The sequence below is a fragment of the Phoxinus phoxinus genome (genome assembly GCF_949152265.1).
Source record: "Phoxinus phoxinus genome assembly, chromosome: 3".
In the NCBI taxonomy this organism is placed as follows: domain Eukaryota; kingdom Metazoa; phylum Chordata; class Actinopteri; order Cypriniformes; family Leuciscidae; genus Phoxinus; species Phoxinus phoxinus.
Window position 1 is genome coordinate 4,986,721 of NC_136878.1, and position 18,522 is coordinate 5,005,242.

The 18,522-nt window shown below is 37.9% G+C and overlaps 1 protein-coding gene across 2 annotated transcripts; it reads right to left on the bottom strand.

The window, feature by feature from the left end:
• Positions 1-3,973: 3,973 nt before the first annotated feature.
• LOC306996119 (BCL2/adenovirus E1B 19 kDa protein-interacting protein 3) lies at positions 3,974-18,269 on the bottom strand. Of its 2 annotated transcripts, none has more exons than XM_079608282.1 (7): positions 18,198-18,269; positions 15,383-15,630; positions 13,662-13,818; positions 12,724-12,817; positions 10,459-10,535; positions 5,987-6,133; positions 3,974-4,993 (listed from the first exon to the last, which is right to left on the bottom strand). In XM_079608282.1, the coding sequence occupies exons 2-7, from the start codon at positions 15,423-15,425 to the stop codon at positions 4,945-4,947; spliced, it is 567 nt and encodes a 188-aa protein (XP_079464408.1). In that variant the 5' UTR covers positions 15,426-15,630; positions 18,198-18,269; the 3' UTR covers positions 3,974-4,944. The 2 variants fall into 2 exon arrangements, with proteins under 2 accessions (XP_079464408.1, XP_079464409.1); XM_079608283.1 differs by lacking the exon at positions 18,198-18,269 and having other exon boundaries at positions 4,797-4,880; positions 4,936-4,993; positions 15,383-15,539.
• Positions 18,270-18,522: the final 253 nt, after the last annotated feature.

Consider the following 18,522-nt stretch of genomic DNA (forward strand, 5'->3'; position numbering starts at 1 on the left):
GTAAAATGACACGAGGTCTTGAAGCTCCGCCCCCTGTGCCGGGAGCAGCAGCTCATTTGCATTTAAAGGGACAGACACAAAACTAGGCGTTTTTGCTCACCTTCAAAACGTGACAACTTCAACATGCTATATAAAAATATCTGTGGGGTATTTTGAGCTAAAACTTCACATACACACTCTGGGGACATCAGAGATTTATTTTACATCTTGTGAAAAGGGCATTATACCACCCCTTTAACTTTACACAGTTATTAAACTGACTTCAATCAACACTGAACTGATTTCACCTGAATAATGACTATAATTATTGTCTTTTTAGAGCTGCTTTACAGAAGAATTGAAAAGCTGCTTTGAAACAATCTGTATTGGATAACGTGCTATAGGTGACTTGACTTGATGTACTTTTTATGCATTAACAAAAAATAAACTGCAATAATGGTCGTTCAGAAATAAATGTTACGGCGTCACAGCCATGCGCTCATTAACATATGACCAGCTATATTTGCATATCAACACCCATTCAGTGAACCTAACTCATTCTCATTAAGTACAATGTGAACTAAACTAGAACACAGAGATTGTGTGGTCAAAAAAACAGTAAAAAAAAAAAAAAAAAATTGTGTGGTCACTGACATATTCACAAGATGTCTTAAAGGTACAGTAGTTTAAACTTCTTAGAGTGGGAAAAAAACTAAATATGACTGCAAGAAATCTTGACTAACAGGACAAAAATGCTTTAATAGTGTGAAATGTTGTTCCTTTAATGGGTTTATCTAATGAACGCATGTCCAGGTCTAATTTCAATAATGGAATCGATAATGGAAAAATAACAAACTATATACATATATATAAATATATCCTGGACACATTCAATGACAGGTTCTGTGAGATTCACCCTCAAATCCCTTTGTGTTATAATCTATGTTCAGTACAGCTGAAAATGTGAAGTGTGTGTGTGTGTGTGTGTGCGTGTGTGTGTGTGTGTGTGTGTGTGTGTGTGTGTGTGTGTGTGTGTGTGTGTGTGTGTGTGTGTGTGTGTGTGTGTGTGTGTGTGTGTGTGTGTGTGTGGACTTCACACCCCTAGTGATGGTTATAGATGTGAACACATGGTTAGAGAACAGGTAATGTGTTCTGACACAAAGAACAAAGAGAACCGAAGTCTAAGAAAATACACACACAAACATACAGTATAGACACACAAACTACAAAACCCCTCCTCCTTCAGACACGCGTACATTCAGCAGACCTCAGCTTTATGAACGCAATAACATGCATAAGAACCATATATTTAATCATAAATAGAAATTAGATTAGCATAAATCCAATAAAGACTATATTTTAGAACCATTGACATTATTTGCATTATGAAAAAAAAATCTAGAAAATCTCTTTCTAATGTCATTTCAATAAATAATTAAATAAATGTATTTATACATCATAATGAATTCAACTGATTTGGGAAACCACATGTAAAATATCTGGATGCATTATAGTAAAAATAATATCACAATGCGATAAAATGTAATTTTTCTATGCAAAACAAAACGTGGTGTGAAAACCTCATGAGATTCATCCACAATGAGTTTCTTAAAGTAACTAGCACTCGTTGCAACAGGTTCTGCAGTTTCTCAAACTGATCTTTCTGAAGATATCGGCTTTGAAGGCAGGCAGACGCTGGCCATGCCAAGATCCGTCATCTCCCAGAGCTTTCATTCCTGACCATCAATTTCCTGAACAAGAGGCCGACAGGCTTTGATCAATACGTCACTGTTGTTTCCCGTCCCTCTTTATCTAAATCTGTGCCTCTGCTAAAAATGACAAGACAAACTCCGGCCTCTTTGTCTTAATTTTTACTGCACCAAATTGAATTCCGCCACTCTTCCATCACAAGTGAGAAGTTCAAGGGGAAGAAAAAAAAGTAAAGAAAGAGAGAAGGAAAACAGTACCATGCTGGAAAATGCTGGCTTGTGAGAAAATAAATACTGTCAATAATGCTGTCAGAGTTACAAACTACAACTCCCATAATGCATCTACATGCAGAACAGTAACGTTTCGCACTGTGGTTGACCAACACGATCTCATGAAAGTGCGTATCTATACCACAAATGTTATTTCTCGTGCCAAAATATGCCAAAAATGTTTTTGCGTGTATATGCTACGCACTGAAAACCCTTGGGTAGGATTAGGGGTGGGGAGCGCGTGCGTATAGCCTACACGCCATAAGTGCGTCATGCACGTGAAAACTGCGTATCATATGCACGCAAAAACTATTTTTTACGTATAAATGGCGAGAAATAACATTAAACGGTCAAAAAACATTGATTTAAGTTTACAAAGTCCTTTTAAAATTTTATATACGTATGTGGGCAAAATGTGCCTCTGTAGCCTATAAGTTCTTGTTTTAATATTTATAATATATGATAATGTTCAGCAATCTATCATGAGCAAAAGAGATGTTTTCCCGAATATGAGCACAATTGCAAATGTGATATTGAAAATTTAATATCAGGCTATAAATTTTAGACACAATATTGTCTGTTTTTGCTCTATTTAGTTCCAGACAAAGCCAGAACAGAACGGTTGTGCATCTCAGAGCAAAACTGCGCCGTTCCGTTTTGAACGAATCGATTGAATTAATAATTCAATGAGACTGTGACGTACAGCCAAATATAAAGTATAACTTCATTTTTTTTATCATTTCATATTTCTGTATTCAAAATGTTAGATTTAAAACATTAATCTCATAACATTATGCAATTGTAATTGCAATGTACATTCATTAATGTCACCATAAGCTACATTAAACAGTCTGTAGCTGTAATAATAATTAAACTCTGCATATGCATTTTATTGATACTGATTTTATTTCATTATAATATAATATTGGCCCGTAAATGGGAAAGTTTATTTCTGTCATCGATCAGAAGGTGCTCCTAAATTTTTGATTATGCTCCTAAATTTTTCAAATGAAAAATGTAAGAATAAGAATGTAATTGTAGAGCCTCGCCATAACTCACAATAACCCATGAACCATGCTATGAACCGCTGGTGTCTCTAAATGCACCGCAGTGCACACTAGAGCACTTCTGACCTCTGCTGCATATTCAGGGAAACACACGTTTGTGATATATGAACAATAGCTTTCCATTCATTCCCTTTCCTATATTTGTCTGCATATTTAATGTGCCTCTTATAAACATTATTTTTATTAAGCATATGAGAGGGCATGCAAGTTAAGGAAGGGAATGTAATGCTCAAACCTTACGTTGATTCAAACCTGTTTGACTTTCTATCTTCTGTCAAACACAAAAAGGAGTTTATCGGACTGACAAGCTGCTGTTTTTATGCGATAAAAGCAAACGATGACTTTGCTAGAACAAAAAAACACTAATTTTTTCTAAAAATTAATTATAATTCCTGCATTACATGTCACAAAAATTATCAGTGTCTTTGTCTTGTTGTATATTTAAACATCATTAAAGTTACATGTCTGAGAAGTAAAACTATTTTTTATTAGAAGTATTAGGACTTTTTGTTCCTGCAACGCATCTTAAATGTGTGTTGTCTTTGTATTGCGTTTTATAAATATAGTAAAGGTATCAGATATAAATACTATAGGGTAGCTGATATAAAATACTTCTAGAAACCTGACTTTGAATAAATAGAATATTTAAAAAAAATTAAATCTTCACATCACATGACCTTTGAAATGACACAGAAGAAAAAGTGACTAAATATTGTGAAAAAAATTACCAAAATGGTGACCACATGAAATAGGCAAATTATACAACTCCCTTTATATTTCTACCTAAACACTTGACATTGATTAGAAGCAAGTCAAGTACATATTAGAGTTATTCATTTACATTGTATTCCAATAGAGCACAAGCTCAATAAAAGGTATTTTCTATATTGTATTAAAGGTGAAAGCCTCAAATCTATTTTGAAGTAAAATACCATACGAAGCAGAAGGTGGTAAGAGTGACATTTATTGAGGTCGAGTCGTTACAAACGAGATTATTCTGAGCAGAAAACCTAATGAGCTCCAGTTGCCTTCACATTTCAACACGAAACGGGTCTATATCGCAAACACAATAGTGCAACACAAGATTTATCATATTACTTGCTCCATAAATACTCAGAACAAACACCGTCAAGCTGAATGCATGTTTTGCATTTGATCTAGTCTTTATCTGTATTACACCTGACACACACATGTGAACAATAATAAGAGAAACAACTACAAAAAGATTTAGAGGGACAGTTTAGTCCTAAAAAGATGCACAGGGAGTCATATCATACATAATTTATGGTAATATCATATCATACATACATTTTTTCACTTAGGTCCACATATATAATGCTAAAGTTTATTGGATTCATTGTTTTGCAAGAAAAACAAAGTTTTTTGCCTGAAAATTTTCAACCTGTTCTGATCAAACAAAAAAATAATATCTAAATTTTGTCAGTCATGTGATAACGTATATTAATCAGTTTAACATCAGAAATATTTAGGCACAAATTTAAGACATTTGAATTGAATATTTGAATTGCATATACAATGTTCATCCATTTGAAGTTTTAACATTATGCATCATTAAGTTTAACAGTTTGTAATTTAAATCTCTTTTTTAGCGAGGAGTTCAGAACAAGTTGTTTTTGTAGCTTTGTTTAAATAAATGCTCTTATTGGGAAGAAAACTTTGAGTTGTGAAATGTATATCATTCTGAAACAGTATGTTGTCATAATTCATCAGGCTCTTTTATCTGAAAATGGATTTGTCACGTTATGACCCCTTTGGAGACAGACAGACTTGTTTTGTGGTGGGACAGACAGAGACAGAAGAGGCAGTTGCCCATCACAAGAGGAGAAGAGAGGCGTGATTGGGCTACAGTGCTAGCGGCAGCGGTCTAAGCCAATCGGTGAGCTGCCAAATGTCACATGTCACAGCGTGCTGGTGGAGGAGGATGCCAGCCGTTTCCCTATGTATATTCTGAGAAAGATAGAAAACAGAAAGACAGAAAGAGATAATCGTTTCTCATCTCTTATTTGTTCTTATTTGTGTTCTTTCTTATGCAACATCAATGCCTATAATGAAAATGGAAGTCACAAAAAATTCAATTTGTTCAGCTCAATACATTTTAGAGAGTCTGAGCACAAACATTTTGATTTGTTTCTGGTTTATTGCAAACACAGACATATGGGACTCGGGGGCTTGTGCAGGGAAACACTCACAGCGTTATGAGCCAAATATATTTGATCTACAGTCTTTTTTACAAAGTCAAGATGGCAGAGAAGCCTCATCGAAGCACTAATGGTCAAAAGTTTGAGAACAGTATGATAAAAGCAATTCATACTTGTATTCAGCGAGGTTAAAGTGAAGAGTAAAGAAGAGGAAAACAAATGTTGATAGGTGAAGAAAAGTGAAGAGAAGCGTCTCAATTAGCAATACTAAGATACGATAATTTTGCGGATTCACTCTTGCATTTAAATGCATAAACACTCCCAATCAGAAACAAATAAACACAGATTGCCATCACTAATGGACGCACACTCTGATATTTGAGCATGTGTGTACAATGGTGTATTTAAATTCCAAGTGCTGACTCGTGACTTTCAATGCAAATAAGGCTTATGATGGGATTGAAAACGGCATGTTTAAGGCTCTTTCCCAATCAACATCAATCATATTTTGCATTAAAACCAGCCATAGACTCGCAAGAGTTCAATGGGGTTATATGGGGATGAGATGAACGTCCGCAGAATCCTAAACTTTTTTTAATGCAGATAAACAGTGCTTTAATTCTGTAAAATATTAAAATGCACAAAGGTAAATATATATGGCCTGTTTGAACATAGATTAATCTCATTGCCGCAGTTTTTATGAAAAACTGTCTTAAAGCTATCGCTGATTTGCAATGATATTAAAATGAAAATATTAGAAGCTAGGATATGATATGAAATATGATCTGAGAAACTGCCTCACCCCAGACCCAGCGTCAGAGCATGTGAGGCGAGCAGAGAGGGCAGGAGGATGAGGAGCACGTCTGAGGAAAACAAACCCCTCTTCATCACCTCAGTCTTCCTCACGCTCAGAGAGCCGGACTGCTTTGGGTGATGAAACACAAACTCCCTAAAGAAAGAGAGAGAGAGAGAGAGAGAGAGAGAGAGAGAGAGAGAGAGAGAGAGAGAGAGAGAGAGAGAGAGAGAGAGAGAGAGAGAGAGAGAGAGAGAGAGAGAGAGAGAGAGAGAGAGAGAGAGAGATCAGGGTCATTCAGCAATACAATCTAGATATGTATACAGAATATAATATATTCAATAAGGGGCCATATTTGAACAGTGTAAGCGTGTGGTCTAAGGCTACGGTTACACGTGGACGGCTATTTTCATAAACGGCCATTTCACCCCTCTCCGTTTTCAAAAATAACATCGTGCACACGTCAGTTTTCAGAAAAGTGTTTGTTTACCTGTGTACATGCCAGACCTGTAGGTGAAAGTGTAACAAGAAGCTCAAGCCCACGTTAGCCAATCAGAATCCCGAACAGAGTCACATACTGTGACGTCGGCTGCCTTAATCTCTGTCTTTCTCAGTTTACATGCAAACGTGCAAACTAAGTTTTCCAAAATCTCCACTCAGACCAGAGTTTTTAAAAAACTGCAAGTGCACTTAGAGTGTGTCCGAATCCACTTTTGCTAGTTTACCAACGGGAAAAATGATCAGCGCGCCCGGTGCATGGTCTAAAAGGGTTGTCCCTATTCTCTTAATGAGTGATGGGTGTGTTTTGGACGTAACGTGCAATAAACCAATCAGAGTGTAATATCCTATTCCCTTTAAAAGCCAGCTGCGCTCGCGCCATGGCGGATTCGCTAGTATTTACATGATGGAATTCGCAAGCGGAAAGACTGAACGCTTCTCTAGAGAGGAAATGTATCTGCTCGTGAGCTTATTTTTTTATTCTCATTATAAATTACAGTTTTATCAACATAATTTCAGTGAGAAACTGTTTTGAAAAATGCACATGAATCTGCGAATGTCTGCGAATGTCTCAGTATTTGGTGCATCTCTCTTTTGCTTTAATGACAGCAGCACTGGAGCAACATGAACAAAACCTGATGATCAAATGGCTGAGGAAAACGTGTCAACTGGATTGACAAGACTAGATCATTTCATTCTTACCTTTATTTTACAAAAAGTCGGCAATATATGAGTAGGCGCAATGCTAGCGCTTTAGTATAAACAGGTCGCGGGCTGCGCTCGTCCAATCAATGACACTGACTGACACAGCAAAATATGCTAATATGAACGCTAAGGGTTTAGGAATGTACAAACTGAAACGTCAGTTTATTAATACCCAGGATTAAGGTGTGAAAAGCCCTTATAGTCCAATCCTGCCCCTGGAGGACCACTGTCCTGCAAAGTTTAGCGCCAACCCCAATTAAACACACCTGAACCAGCGAATCAAAGTCCTACTAGGCCAAAGCTGCTTGAATGTCAATGGAGGAGAAGCTTCCCTCTGCTGAATAAACCGCTTTTGTGAGGAAATAGCTTATCATTGAATTAATCGTCAGTCCATCGGCTAATCTTCAACATGTTTGCTCATAAACATCTGTTTTGGATTGATCTATTTTCAGAGTTTACACTGAAAACTGAATGCTGTTTGAATTAATGGTAAATCTTACATGGGCGGGAGGTTTTCTAGCCGACTGGACCAAAAAAAGCTGTTTTACAAGAGAAGTCACGGACAATTTCACCACAGGTCTGATTCAGTTTAAAGGAGCACTCCACTTTTTTTTGGAAATAGGCTCATTTTCCAACTCCCCTAGAGTTAAACAGTTTTACCGTTTTCGAATCCATTCAGCCGATCTCCGGGTCTGGCGTTAGCACTTTTAGCATAGCTTAGCATAGATCATTGAATCTGATTAGACCGTTAGCATCTCTCTCAAAAAAATGACCAAAGAGTTTCAATATTTTTCCTATTTAAAACTTGACTCTTCTGTAGTTACATCGTGTACTAAGACCAACAGAAAATGAAAAGTTGCGATTTTCTAGACCAATATGACTAGGAACTATATTCTCATTCCTGCGTAATAATCAAGGAACTGCTGCCGTACCAGCAGCGCAATGATATTACGCAGCGCCTGAAAATAGTCCTCAGCTCGGTAACTTCCAACGTGACCGGCACTAAGTTTGTAATATCAATGCGCTGCTGGTACGGCAGCAGGCGCATTGAGCAGCATTCATTTCTATGGTATCCACAAACAGAGATTGACTGTCAAAATTCAATGATGTCGAGGCTGTAATGTGATTGGTTATCAAGGCACACGTGATCAAACTAGCCGTTACGCTTTCTCTAATGGTAGAGCCACGGACCCTCATATCTCCCAATAATGACCTTCTCTGACTAGGCATACTAGAAGCTTGAGCTAAACCATGCAGGACTCTCCTGGACCGAGTTTGGACACCCCAAAAGCAAAAGCTTTTGAAACAAAAATCACGTCAGGCTGGAGAATTTAACAAGCGTGCACCATGTGACCCTGAAGGTGTTTTAAGCTTAATTTCTCTGAAACAGATTAAGCCAAATTCAGCATTGTAATCCCAGTTTAAATCTTGTCAATCCTATCATATAAAGCTTGTTGCTATAATGAAGTCAGACTGGACCTCATACACATGCAAATGTGGGAGAGCAGGAACGCAAGAATATGCAAAGAAGTTTTGTCTTTTGATGAAAAGCCACTTGACATTTAAACATCACAGACTGACATCACAGCTCAATGCAACCAAGATAAAACTCAAATTGAAAATAAAAACTGCATTGGTTGCAAGAAAATGGAGTAGATAGTGCATGTTAAAAAATATACGTTTTTTTTTTTTTAGAAGAGCTGCAATGACTTATCGATAAAACGATCAAATTTAATGTGAACCTTTTAATTAAATGACTCTACATTAGCTCTATTTCTAAAGACTAATTTCAAATAACCTTTGAAACATTTGCGCAGGAAGATTTATTTTTGCACAGTGCGTATATGCACCGCCATGAAAATTGACAATGACAAAGTAAAGCTTTTTGTGCTTTCTCAAAGGTTTTTGCTTTTAATAGCCTCATGATATCGGAGCAGTCTCCATTCCTAAAATCTGCAATCCTACATCATTAAACGCTGCAATCCAAAAAGTTTTTGTTGCAAAGTTGTATTTTTTATCTGTAATGATATGTGCATTATGAACTTTCTCCTCTAGAGAGCCAACTCAGATTCGCTGACTCATGGTGTGTGGCGCACAAGCTATTTTTGTGTGGCGACTAAATGATCCTCTCTGAGATTTAAGCGGAGGTATGCAGGGTTAACGCAGGTCACACGCTCCACTGCAACAACTGGCAATCTGTGAAGCGCTCTGTTAATCTGAAAGGACACGAACGCCTCATTTATTTTCTTCCAAAATTACGTTTTTATGTCCTAATAAGCATACTTTCTAGGACTGTAAATGGCATCATGTGCAAAAAAAAAGTTTCAACTTTATTATTCTATCTATTCCAGGGCTTTCTGGCTGTTTTTTGGTAAGCTGAACCTATAAAACTCAAATTAATTGCATGAACTATCCTCTGAAATTTTAAGTAGCCTATTCTTATCTGTCTACCATTCAAACATTTGGGGTCGGTGAGATTTTTAAAAATGTCTCTTACAAGGCTGCATTTATTTGATCAAAAATGCAGTAAAAACAGTAATATTGTGAAATATTTATTCCTGTGAACAAAGCTGAATTTTCTGCATCATTACCCCAGTCTTCGGTGTCACATGATCCTTCAGAAATCATTATAATATGCTGATTTGCTGCTCAAGAATAATTTCTGATTATCATCAATGTTGAAAACGGTTGTGCTGCTTCATATTTTGGTGAAAACTGTGATGCGTTTCTGAGGATTCCTTGATTGATTAATATAGATTTCAAAAGAACAACATAACAATATTTTGTAAGATTATAAATGTCTTTACTGGCACTTTTGATCCATTTAATGCATCCTTAGTGAATAAATGTTTCTTAGTAAAAAAAAAACAATTGTTTGCATATATTATAATAGTAATGTGATTTTTTTAAATGCAGATTTTAATTAATGGAAAGTAATGCAAACAACTCAATGCAACAACAAAAAAATCTTAATGGTCTCATAAATAGTTTTTTTATGCAAAAAAGATTTTGGGGTAAAGTATGAATTTCAATACATATTTGTATATACATTAATACTCACTTTTGTATAAGACCAGAGGAAAGGGTTTGGATTAAAAAACAATTTCCAACAGTCTAACAAACAAACCCTGCACACAAAACTACATTTATACAATACATTTATTAATTCCTAACCATCAAACGCCTATATCACTTTAGAAGGTGAACTGAAGAGACAAACATGATTTAAGAACTACAGCTACAACTGAATCAAAGTATGAATTAAAGGTAAATCTTACTTGGGCGGGAGGTTTTCTGGCCGACTGGACCAATCCCACACCCATTCAGCGCTCACTTGCCTGTCATTCTCATCCGACTGAAAGAGAAAGAGCGGATCAAATACATGCATTAAATCAGTGCTTCTCAACTGGCTTTGCTTCAGGAACCAGTCCGTGGTACAGTGGACATCAAGTGGTCACCTGATACAACCAGCTTTGTCCTTACTGCAAGTGAACCTGTATTTAATGTAGTCTGGGTCGTATTTCTTTTTATTAGGAACTCATTCAAGTTCATTAGCCTATTTGTATTTCTATCCTATCATGCATGATTATACAGTTGCGTTTGCATTCATCCTTGTTGTTTATCGCAAAAAAACAGAAATGCAACACATTTGTGGTTCACCAGCAGTATCAGCCTTTGCTATGTTTCACCCGGACCTCACAACAGAAGGGGCCTTCGCTTGCACTCGAAAAAAGAGCCCGTCCCCGTCAACACGCAGCGCACAAACAGCAGGGTTGGGAATCAACGAGGGCTCGGGGCAAAAATGCCACCAAAATTAATAAAAATGCTTCCAAAAACCAAGATATGGTGCAAAAAAAGTCCCTGTATAAGCTCTTGTTTTTAATATTTATAAGCAATTTCACATGAGCCAAAGTGCTGTTTTCCTGAATATCAGCACATTTGCAAATGTGATATTGTTTTCATACAACAATTCTCCGGGGGGGATCTCCGACTGTTTCTTTGAAACTGACCTTCGTATTGCAAAGGCCGCCTCTGGTCACCAGTTGACATTGTTACAGCCATATAAATGCAACACATTAAAGGTGCCATGTGTAATTGTCTGGCAAAAAAAAATCAAGTCATACTCCACATTCCATACCAGATGGGGGCAGTCTACCTCACATATCAAAATATGTGATGTAGGATATGGTATTTTATAAATCATACACTATAAATATGATAAAGAAGCAGAAACAGATAGTTGCAGTAAAGTAAGATATTTTAATAAGTTGAAGAAACAATAATGATTTGTGACACACACACACACGATTTGCGCATTGCCATCATGTGTGTATTACAGGTAACGTTATTACATTGCTTCCTGATATCACGTGCGCAAACACAAATAACTATTTATATATATATATATATACTACAGGGCCGTTGAATGCTTGTATCTGATAACCGTGAAGCTCTTGTAATTATTACTTTACCCAACCTCTCCATGTCGAGTGATGCAGTAAACATCAGACAGCGCACATGAACCGATCATCTCTACTATAGTAAAAAAAACACGAACACTGTTGAAAGATACAGTAGGCTACAAATGACCTGTTCGCGCCACAAATTGTTCTCCGTCCTAAGCGACCGAGTCATTGAATGTGAAACAGCGGCTGCTGTCGTCAGCGAGCAGCACTCTTCAGACAACGAGGGCGCGCGCGCCGCGCTGATACCTCCGTTTCAGTTTCTCGAACCCGCGCAGTGCGGCGGTCAGAACACGGAGACCATTCTGCCCCGAGCTATGCGTGCGAAAGCATGGGGAGCGATCCCGGGCGTGTCAGAATGGGTGCTGAACGTTGTAAAACGGGGCTATGCGCTGCAGTTCGCTCGCCGTCCCCCGCGCTTTCGAGCCCGGACCGTGACGAGCGGTCCTTTTCTTATCTGATCTGATTTGTGCTTCAGAGCGCGGTGGTTGTAGGGGTCTCTTGCCAAAGGCTTCAGCCATCCTTCCGCTCTCTTCCCTGAATTGAAATGAAGTAGTGGGCTGTACACACACGATAGACATCAGGTTCAAGTACGCCCACAAGCCGTGCGAGTTATTCGTGTCGTGTATTGCAGGTTGGCTGGTGGTTATGTTGCCCGCATACCGCCTCCCATGGCCGAAACTGGTATTACGACACCTGTCGGGCCGTGGCTAGTAATGCTAATGCTAATTAAGGTTGATATCTCTGCAGCACTATAACTTGACATTTTTTTAATGACATCATTGCCCTTATTTCTTCTCATTCTTTTGATGCGTGTAGCTCATTTTTTGGATATTTTTACCTCAATTTTTACACATGGCACCTTTAAGGGAGGGTTTTTTCAGCTTGACGATTGAGTGACTAATTAAAGACTTATGAGCATACATAAATCCATGAAACCAATTAATTACCATTGCAAAGTCTGTCTCAATCAGTCATCATGATTGTAATCCTCATAACTATTCAGGTTGTGATTGGTTCAGGTAACTGGTTGTACATTTTCTGGCGATGAACATACTGTAGACTGAACAGTGCTGTTACCTGTATAGTAACACAGTCTGTGCTGCTGCTGCTGCTGCCCTCACTGGCTGGTTTAGGAGATCCAGATGTTCTCGGGGTCACGACCTGTGGAGGACTGAAATCAGAGACGAAACTTGTGTTATAAAAACAGCACGTTTTGTCCTCTTCCAACCACTTCTGCCCTGACTTCTTCGATGGGCGGGTAAATGTATGTTTTTTTCCAGATCTTTCGATCTTAAAGGACCAAATAAGCTTGCGCAATTTACATATGAACGCAAAAAAACATACAGAGATCATCAGCTTTCATTTCTGCTCTGACAGACACAAGACCAGCCGAACACTGTGAGTGTGTGTTAGAAATCAGGAATGGTGAGAGAACATTGTGCTTGGTATGTTTTTCATCTTCAAACCAAACTTGGGTCTTCAGCCGCCAAAGTTTAAACCCCGTCTGGGTAGAGCTCCTCCCGTTATGTTTATGCATTAGGTCAGTAGGTGGTACCTCTGGAAGTGGTCAAAAGTGGACAAGCTCAAACCGTTATAGACCGCGTTTACACCTGTATTTAACATCGTCCACTTGTGATCCGATCGACCTAAAGCATCTGAATACCAGGTGTAAACAGGGCCTTGGATCAGGTTTGGAGCTGAACTTTGCAGGAAAGTAGATCTCCAGGAACAGGATTTGCACCCCTGGTGTAAATAATACTGAAAAAAAGTTAACCACTAAAGCCCATGTTCCATTCATATAACACAAAAACTGTGTAGGCTGTTACTTTTCACTATGTAATCACTCATCAATCACTAAACACTGAAATAAAACACTGCTAGTCAAACACTTTACTAAAATAACTACATGTGCTCCAAACATGTTTGCAGTAATGTCTGATTAATTTACTTCCAAGTGAACTGGCTCAACATTCATAATTCCCCAAAGAAGCTTAAATCGGCCTTCAGACACACACCTCTCTGTTTGACTACTCCTCTCACACTCCAGCTGAGCCTCCAGCAGAATCCTCTCCAGCTCCCCCTGCAGGAAGGAGGCTGTGGTGTCCTGCGCTCCCAATTCTCCTTCTGTTTGACCTGCAGATCCCACCAGACCCTCCAGCTCCACCCAAGAACCTGACGGACAAATGAACCGGTGGACTTCTGGTTACTTTTGGATTAATAAAATGGATTCAACCAAAAATTTAGTTTTGGTTCCTTGCCACTGTTGCCTTGGCTTTTGGCTTGCTTAGTTGGAGACATTTAATATTAAAAAAAATTATTGATCTGTCTTAGGTGATCGATGACGAAATTTTATCCAGGAAACAAACTTTGTTGTATTATTTTCATGTTATCACTGTGAAGCTGCTTTGATACAATCGGTGTTGTAAAAAGCGCTATATAAATAAAGGTAACTTGACTTGACTATTGCTGTGCTGTAAGACAGTGGAATCTGTTTGCATGATGTTCACTTGAACGTCAACATGAATACATCATGAATACATCCGCATTGTGACATATTTCCAGGCATGGACGTGCACAGGGGGGTGTCCCTCTCAGCTGGATGATCTAACCCCCCAGTCCCATCCCTCCAATGAATGTGATCTATCTATCTATCTATCTATCTATCTATCTATCTATCTGTCTGTCTGTCTGTCTGTCTATCATTCTATTGTTGTATCTCTCTGATTGTTGACATGAACACAAAAGCTTGCTTACATAAGCATTTTATTTCTGTCAGAGATTAGCCAGTCTCTCTCTCTCTCTCTCTCTCTCTCTCTCTCTCTCTCTCTCTCATCTAATCCTGACCTTCGTCATCTTTCCTCATGTGTCAAGCATCTTTCTTCTCTATCCGCCCTTCCTGGTCATTCATTTTGTGGTTATTTTTCATAGACAGGGGTTTTGCAGTGGAGAGAGGAGGGATTGTGCCATTGCTCCAGATTCTCCAGCATGTGGAACTGTGACATAACCACAGACGAGGCGAGGGCCGTGTGTTACGCATAACAAGCATAACATCAAGCTGTGAGTGTGTGCATGTCTATTTGTGCATGAATGAGAGAATGTATTTGTGTGTTTTATGAATGATAACATATTCCCTGAGAGGGATTCGGTTTTATGAAGAACTTGTGTTCTGCAAACACACTATTGTTCTCACATTTCCCCCGCGGACTGTTTAAGCCACTGATCAAATTATGAGTTGTTAACCCTCTTCACAGTAATTGGCTTAGAAAAGGCGAGTCATGGAATCTATTTACATAACAATACAGACAAAACAATGGCACTGCAAAAGAAAAACACACAGGCAGTACAGCTATAAGGTTATATGTACACTGTAACACCAACCTTAGTGGTCACACACTTTGAACAAAAGTGATTGTGTTATTTTAAAATATAATTCATTTATTTTTAATTAATTGTAATTCATTTCATCAAGTTATTTTTTATAGAATTGAGTCAAAATGTATTTTAAATCGTATTTATATGCATTTATTTTATTTTATTTCTAAATTGAAAATAATGTAGCCTATGTACTAGGCTATGTGAAAACAAAATGATAACTTTGCAATTTAAAAAAAAATAATAATAATATACATACATATCAATATCACATATGTCACAGGTTATAAATAAGCCTTTCCATATAGGCTGCACATCACAGGTTATAACAATGAAGCAGTGTTATGTAAACATCCAGTCTTACCGTGCAGAGCATCGTCCGGTGTTTGCGATCCTGACAGAGACATGATGTGACAGAAGAGTTCAGGAGATGATGCACTGACTTCAACTCCTATCGGCTTTCTTTGCCCGTGTTTAACCGTCCTCTGCGTTTGTTGACAACACTTTTGTGGGTGTGTTTGAGTGGCTAATGCTCGCTGATGATCTCCGTTTCTTAGAGGACGTTTACTCTCTTTCCTCCAGGGGGCGCTCAATGGCTCATAAAACAGAAACCTCCATTGAATCACATTCAAAACACGTTTTTTATTTATTCGTTAATTGATTTCTTTATTTTTATGTAAAGTACTGATATACATAAAAATAGGATAATGCTAAATAATGAAAAAAATCAGATAGTAAATTAGATATTTATCAACTGTAACAGATGACCATGAGGAGTGCGGTCTAGTCTAATTGTTTAGCGGGCACCTGAATAGTGACACTGAAAATAATAAATAGACATTGTATTTTAAATAACTGGTCAATATGTAAAATAGCATAATAATGGTTTACAACCCATCGTTTCTGACCAATCACAGACAACTTGCGAGACTGCAAGCCCCGCCCTCCGTTCCACAGTTATGCCATTCTCTTCACTTGTTCTATTTTTATGACGTAAATGCGGTAATCTCTCTTTCTCCCCACGTGTTTCAGCAGGAGGTAAATATTGGCATCTTTCCCTTCTTTTCCATAAATAGGCCTAAACATGTGCCTATCTTTGGTACAAACTGGAAAACAACAAAAACTCAGCAAATTAAAGATTTGTTTATTTAATATTCCAAATCACCCAAGTCCAGATATGACACATAGGCTAAATGATGTATACAACTATTTTAAAGGGTCAGTATTAGATGTTTTTTCTTTGATAACGACAACTGAGAACAACACTGAGTGTCTCAAAATAACTTACATGACAAAACAAAACATCCACCATGTGTTGTTACCATTTACAGTCAAATAAACTTTTAATAGAAAGTGACAGATCCGCACACCGAATAAGCTCCCATTCAAACAAAATTTATTGGTGACGTTTCGGGCCTACATGGCCCTTCCTCAGACTAACAGGAGGGGGGAAGGGCCATGTAGTCCTGTTAGTCTGAGGAAGGGCCATGTAGGCCCGAAACGTCACCAATAAATTTTGTTTGAATGGGAGCTTATTCGGTGTGCGGATCTGTCACTTTCTACTACATGATCATATTTGTGATCCAGCACCCGTAACATAAATAAGATGTGCGTGATTCACTCCTGTAAATAAACTTTTAATAACATGATAATCTCTTCTGATCCACACACACACACACACACACACACACACCATCTAATCCGTCTTTCACTGACAAAAAAAGTACTGTATACTGTATTTTCGCAGTTTTAAGTGTTGCATGTCAACTGTGATCATTTAAATGCAGTGTATAGCCACTCACAATATTTTATGAACACTGATAAACATCTTCAGACCCGACTGGTATTTTCTGCCAGCAGAACCTTTCAGAAATCTTGTAGGCTAGTGAATAGTGTTCATATTAGTTCCTCATTCTCGCTAGTTTGTTGTTATAATCACTGATCATTACATTCAGTTCACGTGTTCATCTGGTTCCCATTGTTTGTTTGTTCCATGCATTTAAGACTTGGGTTTCCAACGATCTCCTGTGTTTAGTTTTCTATATTAGAATGAAGATTATTCTGTATACTCCTTAGTGAGGGACATACTTCTCTCAGATGTCATGTGTGGTTTGAATATGAATGAAAGTATTACGGGTTTGGAACGACATGAGGGTGAGTAGGCTAGCCTAATTTTCATTTTCAATTTTCATTTTTGGGTGAACTATCCCTTTAAGGTTATGCAATAACACCTTGCCTGTACGTTAATGTATAGAGGAGACCGGGGATGGTTGTAACAATTTTGACCTTTCGGTCTATATCTTGTAGTACTTTGAAGTCAGTGTGTTTAAAATGTGATCCAAACTAGTTACAAGTGTCTGCTATTAAATGACATAGCTATTATCTTTGCAACACAAACAGAAAAAGCATGGTTTAGTTTCAAACACGAGGAGTGAAATGTTACAATTCACCCCATAGTCTGGGTTAGTAACATACCCTGGGGTGAGATGTAACATTATGATATCCACCGGGGTGATATGTAACATAATGAAATAAGGATTTTGACAAAAAAATTATTTTGAAAGGTTTTTATTCAACACTGACTTTTCAATATAACTGATGTGTGTGTGTGTGTGTCACTCTTAGTCTCAGTGTGTTTGTCACTCTCAGTCATAGTAATTTAAGTTCATTATAAAGTTCATTATAAATTGAACTTGAACACAAACATTGTTTGTTTGTAAGCATATTTGTTACAGCCAGTGTTAGTATTGGCCATAATAGAACTGTGTGTGTGTGTGTGTGTGTGTGTGTGTGTGTGTGTGTGTGTGTGTGTGTGTGTGTGTGTGTGTGTGTGTGTGTGTGTGTGTGTGTGTGTGTGTGTGTGTGTGTGTGTGTGTGTGTGTGTGTGTGTGTGTGTGTGTGTGTGTGTGTGTGTGTGTGTGTGTGTGTGTGTGTGTGTGTGTGTGTGTGTGTGTGTGTGTGTGTGTGTGTGTGTGTGTGTGTGTGTGTGTGTGTGTTGTTACAACTAACCCAGAGTCATGTAGCCATGAACTAGCTCACCTTACAGCTAACAGGCAAAACATTAGCACTAACAACTTATAATATCTACACAGACACACAATAAACATAATAAAAGTTTGATGACTTTAACTATAAAACAGAAATTCCCATAACAAAAACAAAAAAAGTTACTTTCTTACCTCAAAATGTTTTTTTCCACTCTAACATGTGCTGTGTCTGGCTCTACTTTATCACATGTGGAATAAGAACTAAACTGAGCATGTGCGAAGTGAATCAGGTGATTTGTAACTAGTTCCTGATCGGACAGATTGGTTACAACTGACCCGTGTTACAACCATCCCCGGTCTCCCCTACATGCTTCAAAATATTTAAAGTCAATGACAAATGTATTTTGTTTGACTTTATAGCTCATTTTGGCTCATTTCACCACACCCTGATATCATATACAGTGACAACCAGAAAAGCAATATTGCAATCTAATATTTATAAAATGAAGATCAAGTC

Coding starts and splice junctions, on each gene's coding strand:
- LOC306996119 (XM_079608282.1), bottom strand. CDS start 15,425: ATGTCTCTGTCAGGATCGCAAACACCGGACGATGCTCTGCACG. Junction 13,819..15,382: donor ACCGGACGATGCTCTGCACG/GTAAGACTGGAT, acceptor TTTGTCCGTCAG/GTTCTTGGGTGGAGCTGGAG. Junction 10,536..12,723: donor CAGACTGTGTTACTATACAG/GTAACAGCACTG, acceptor TTTCTCTTTCAG/TCGGATGAGAATGACAGGCA.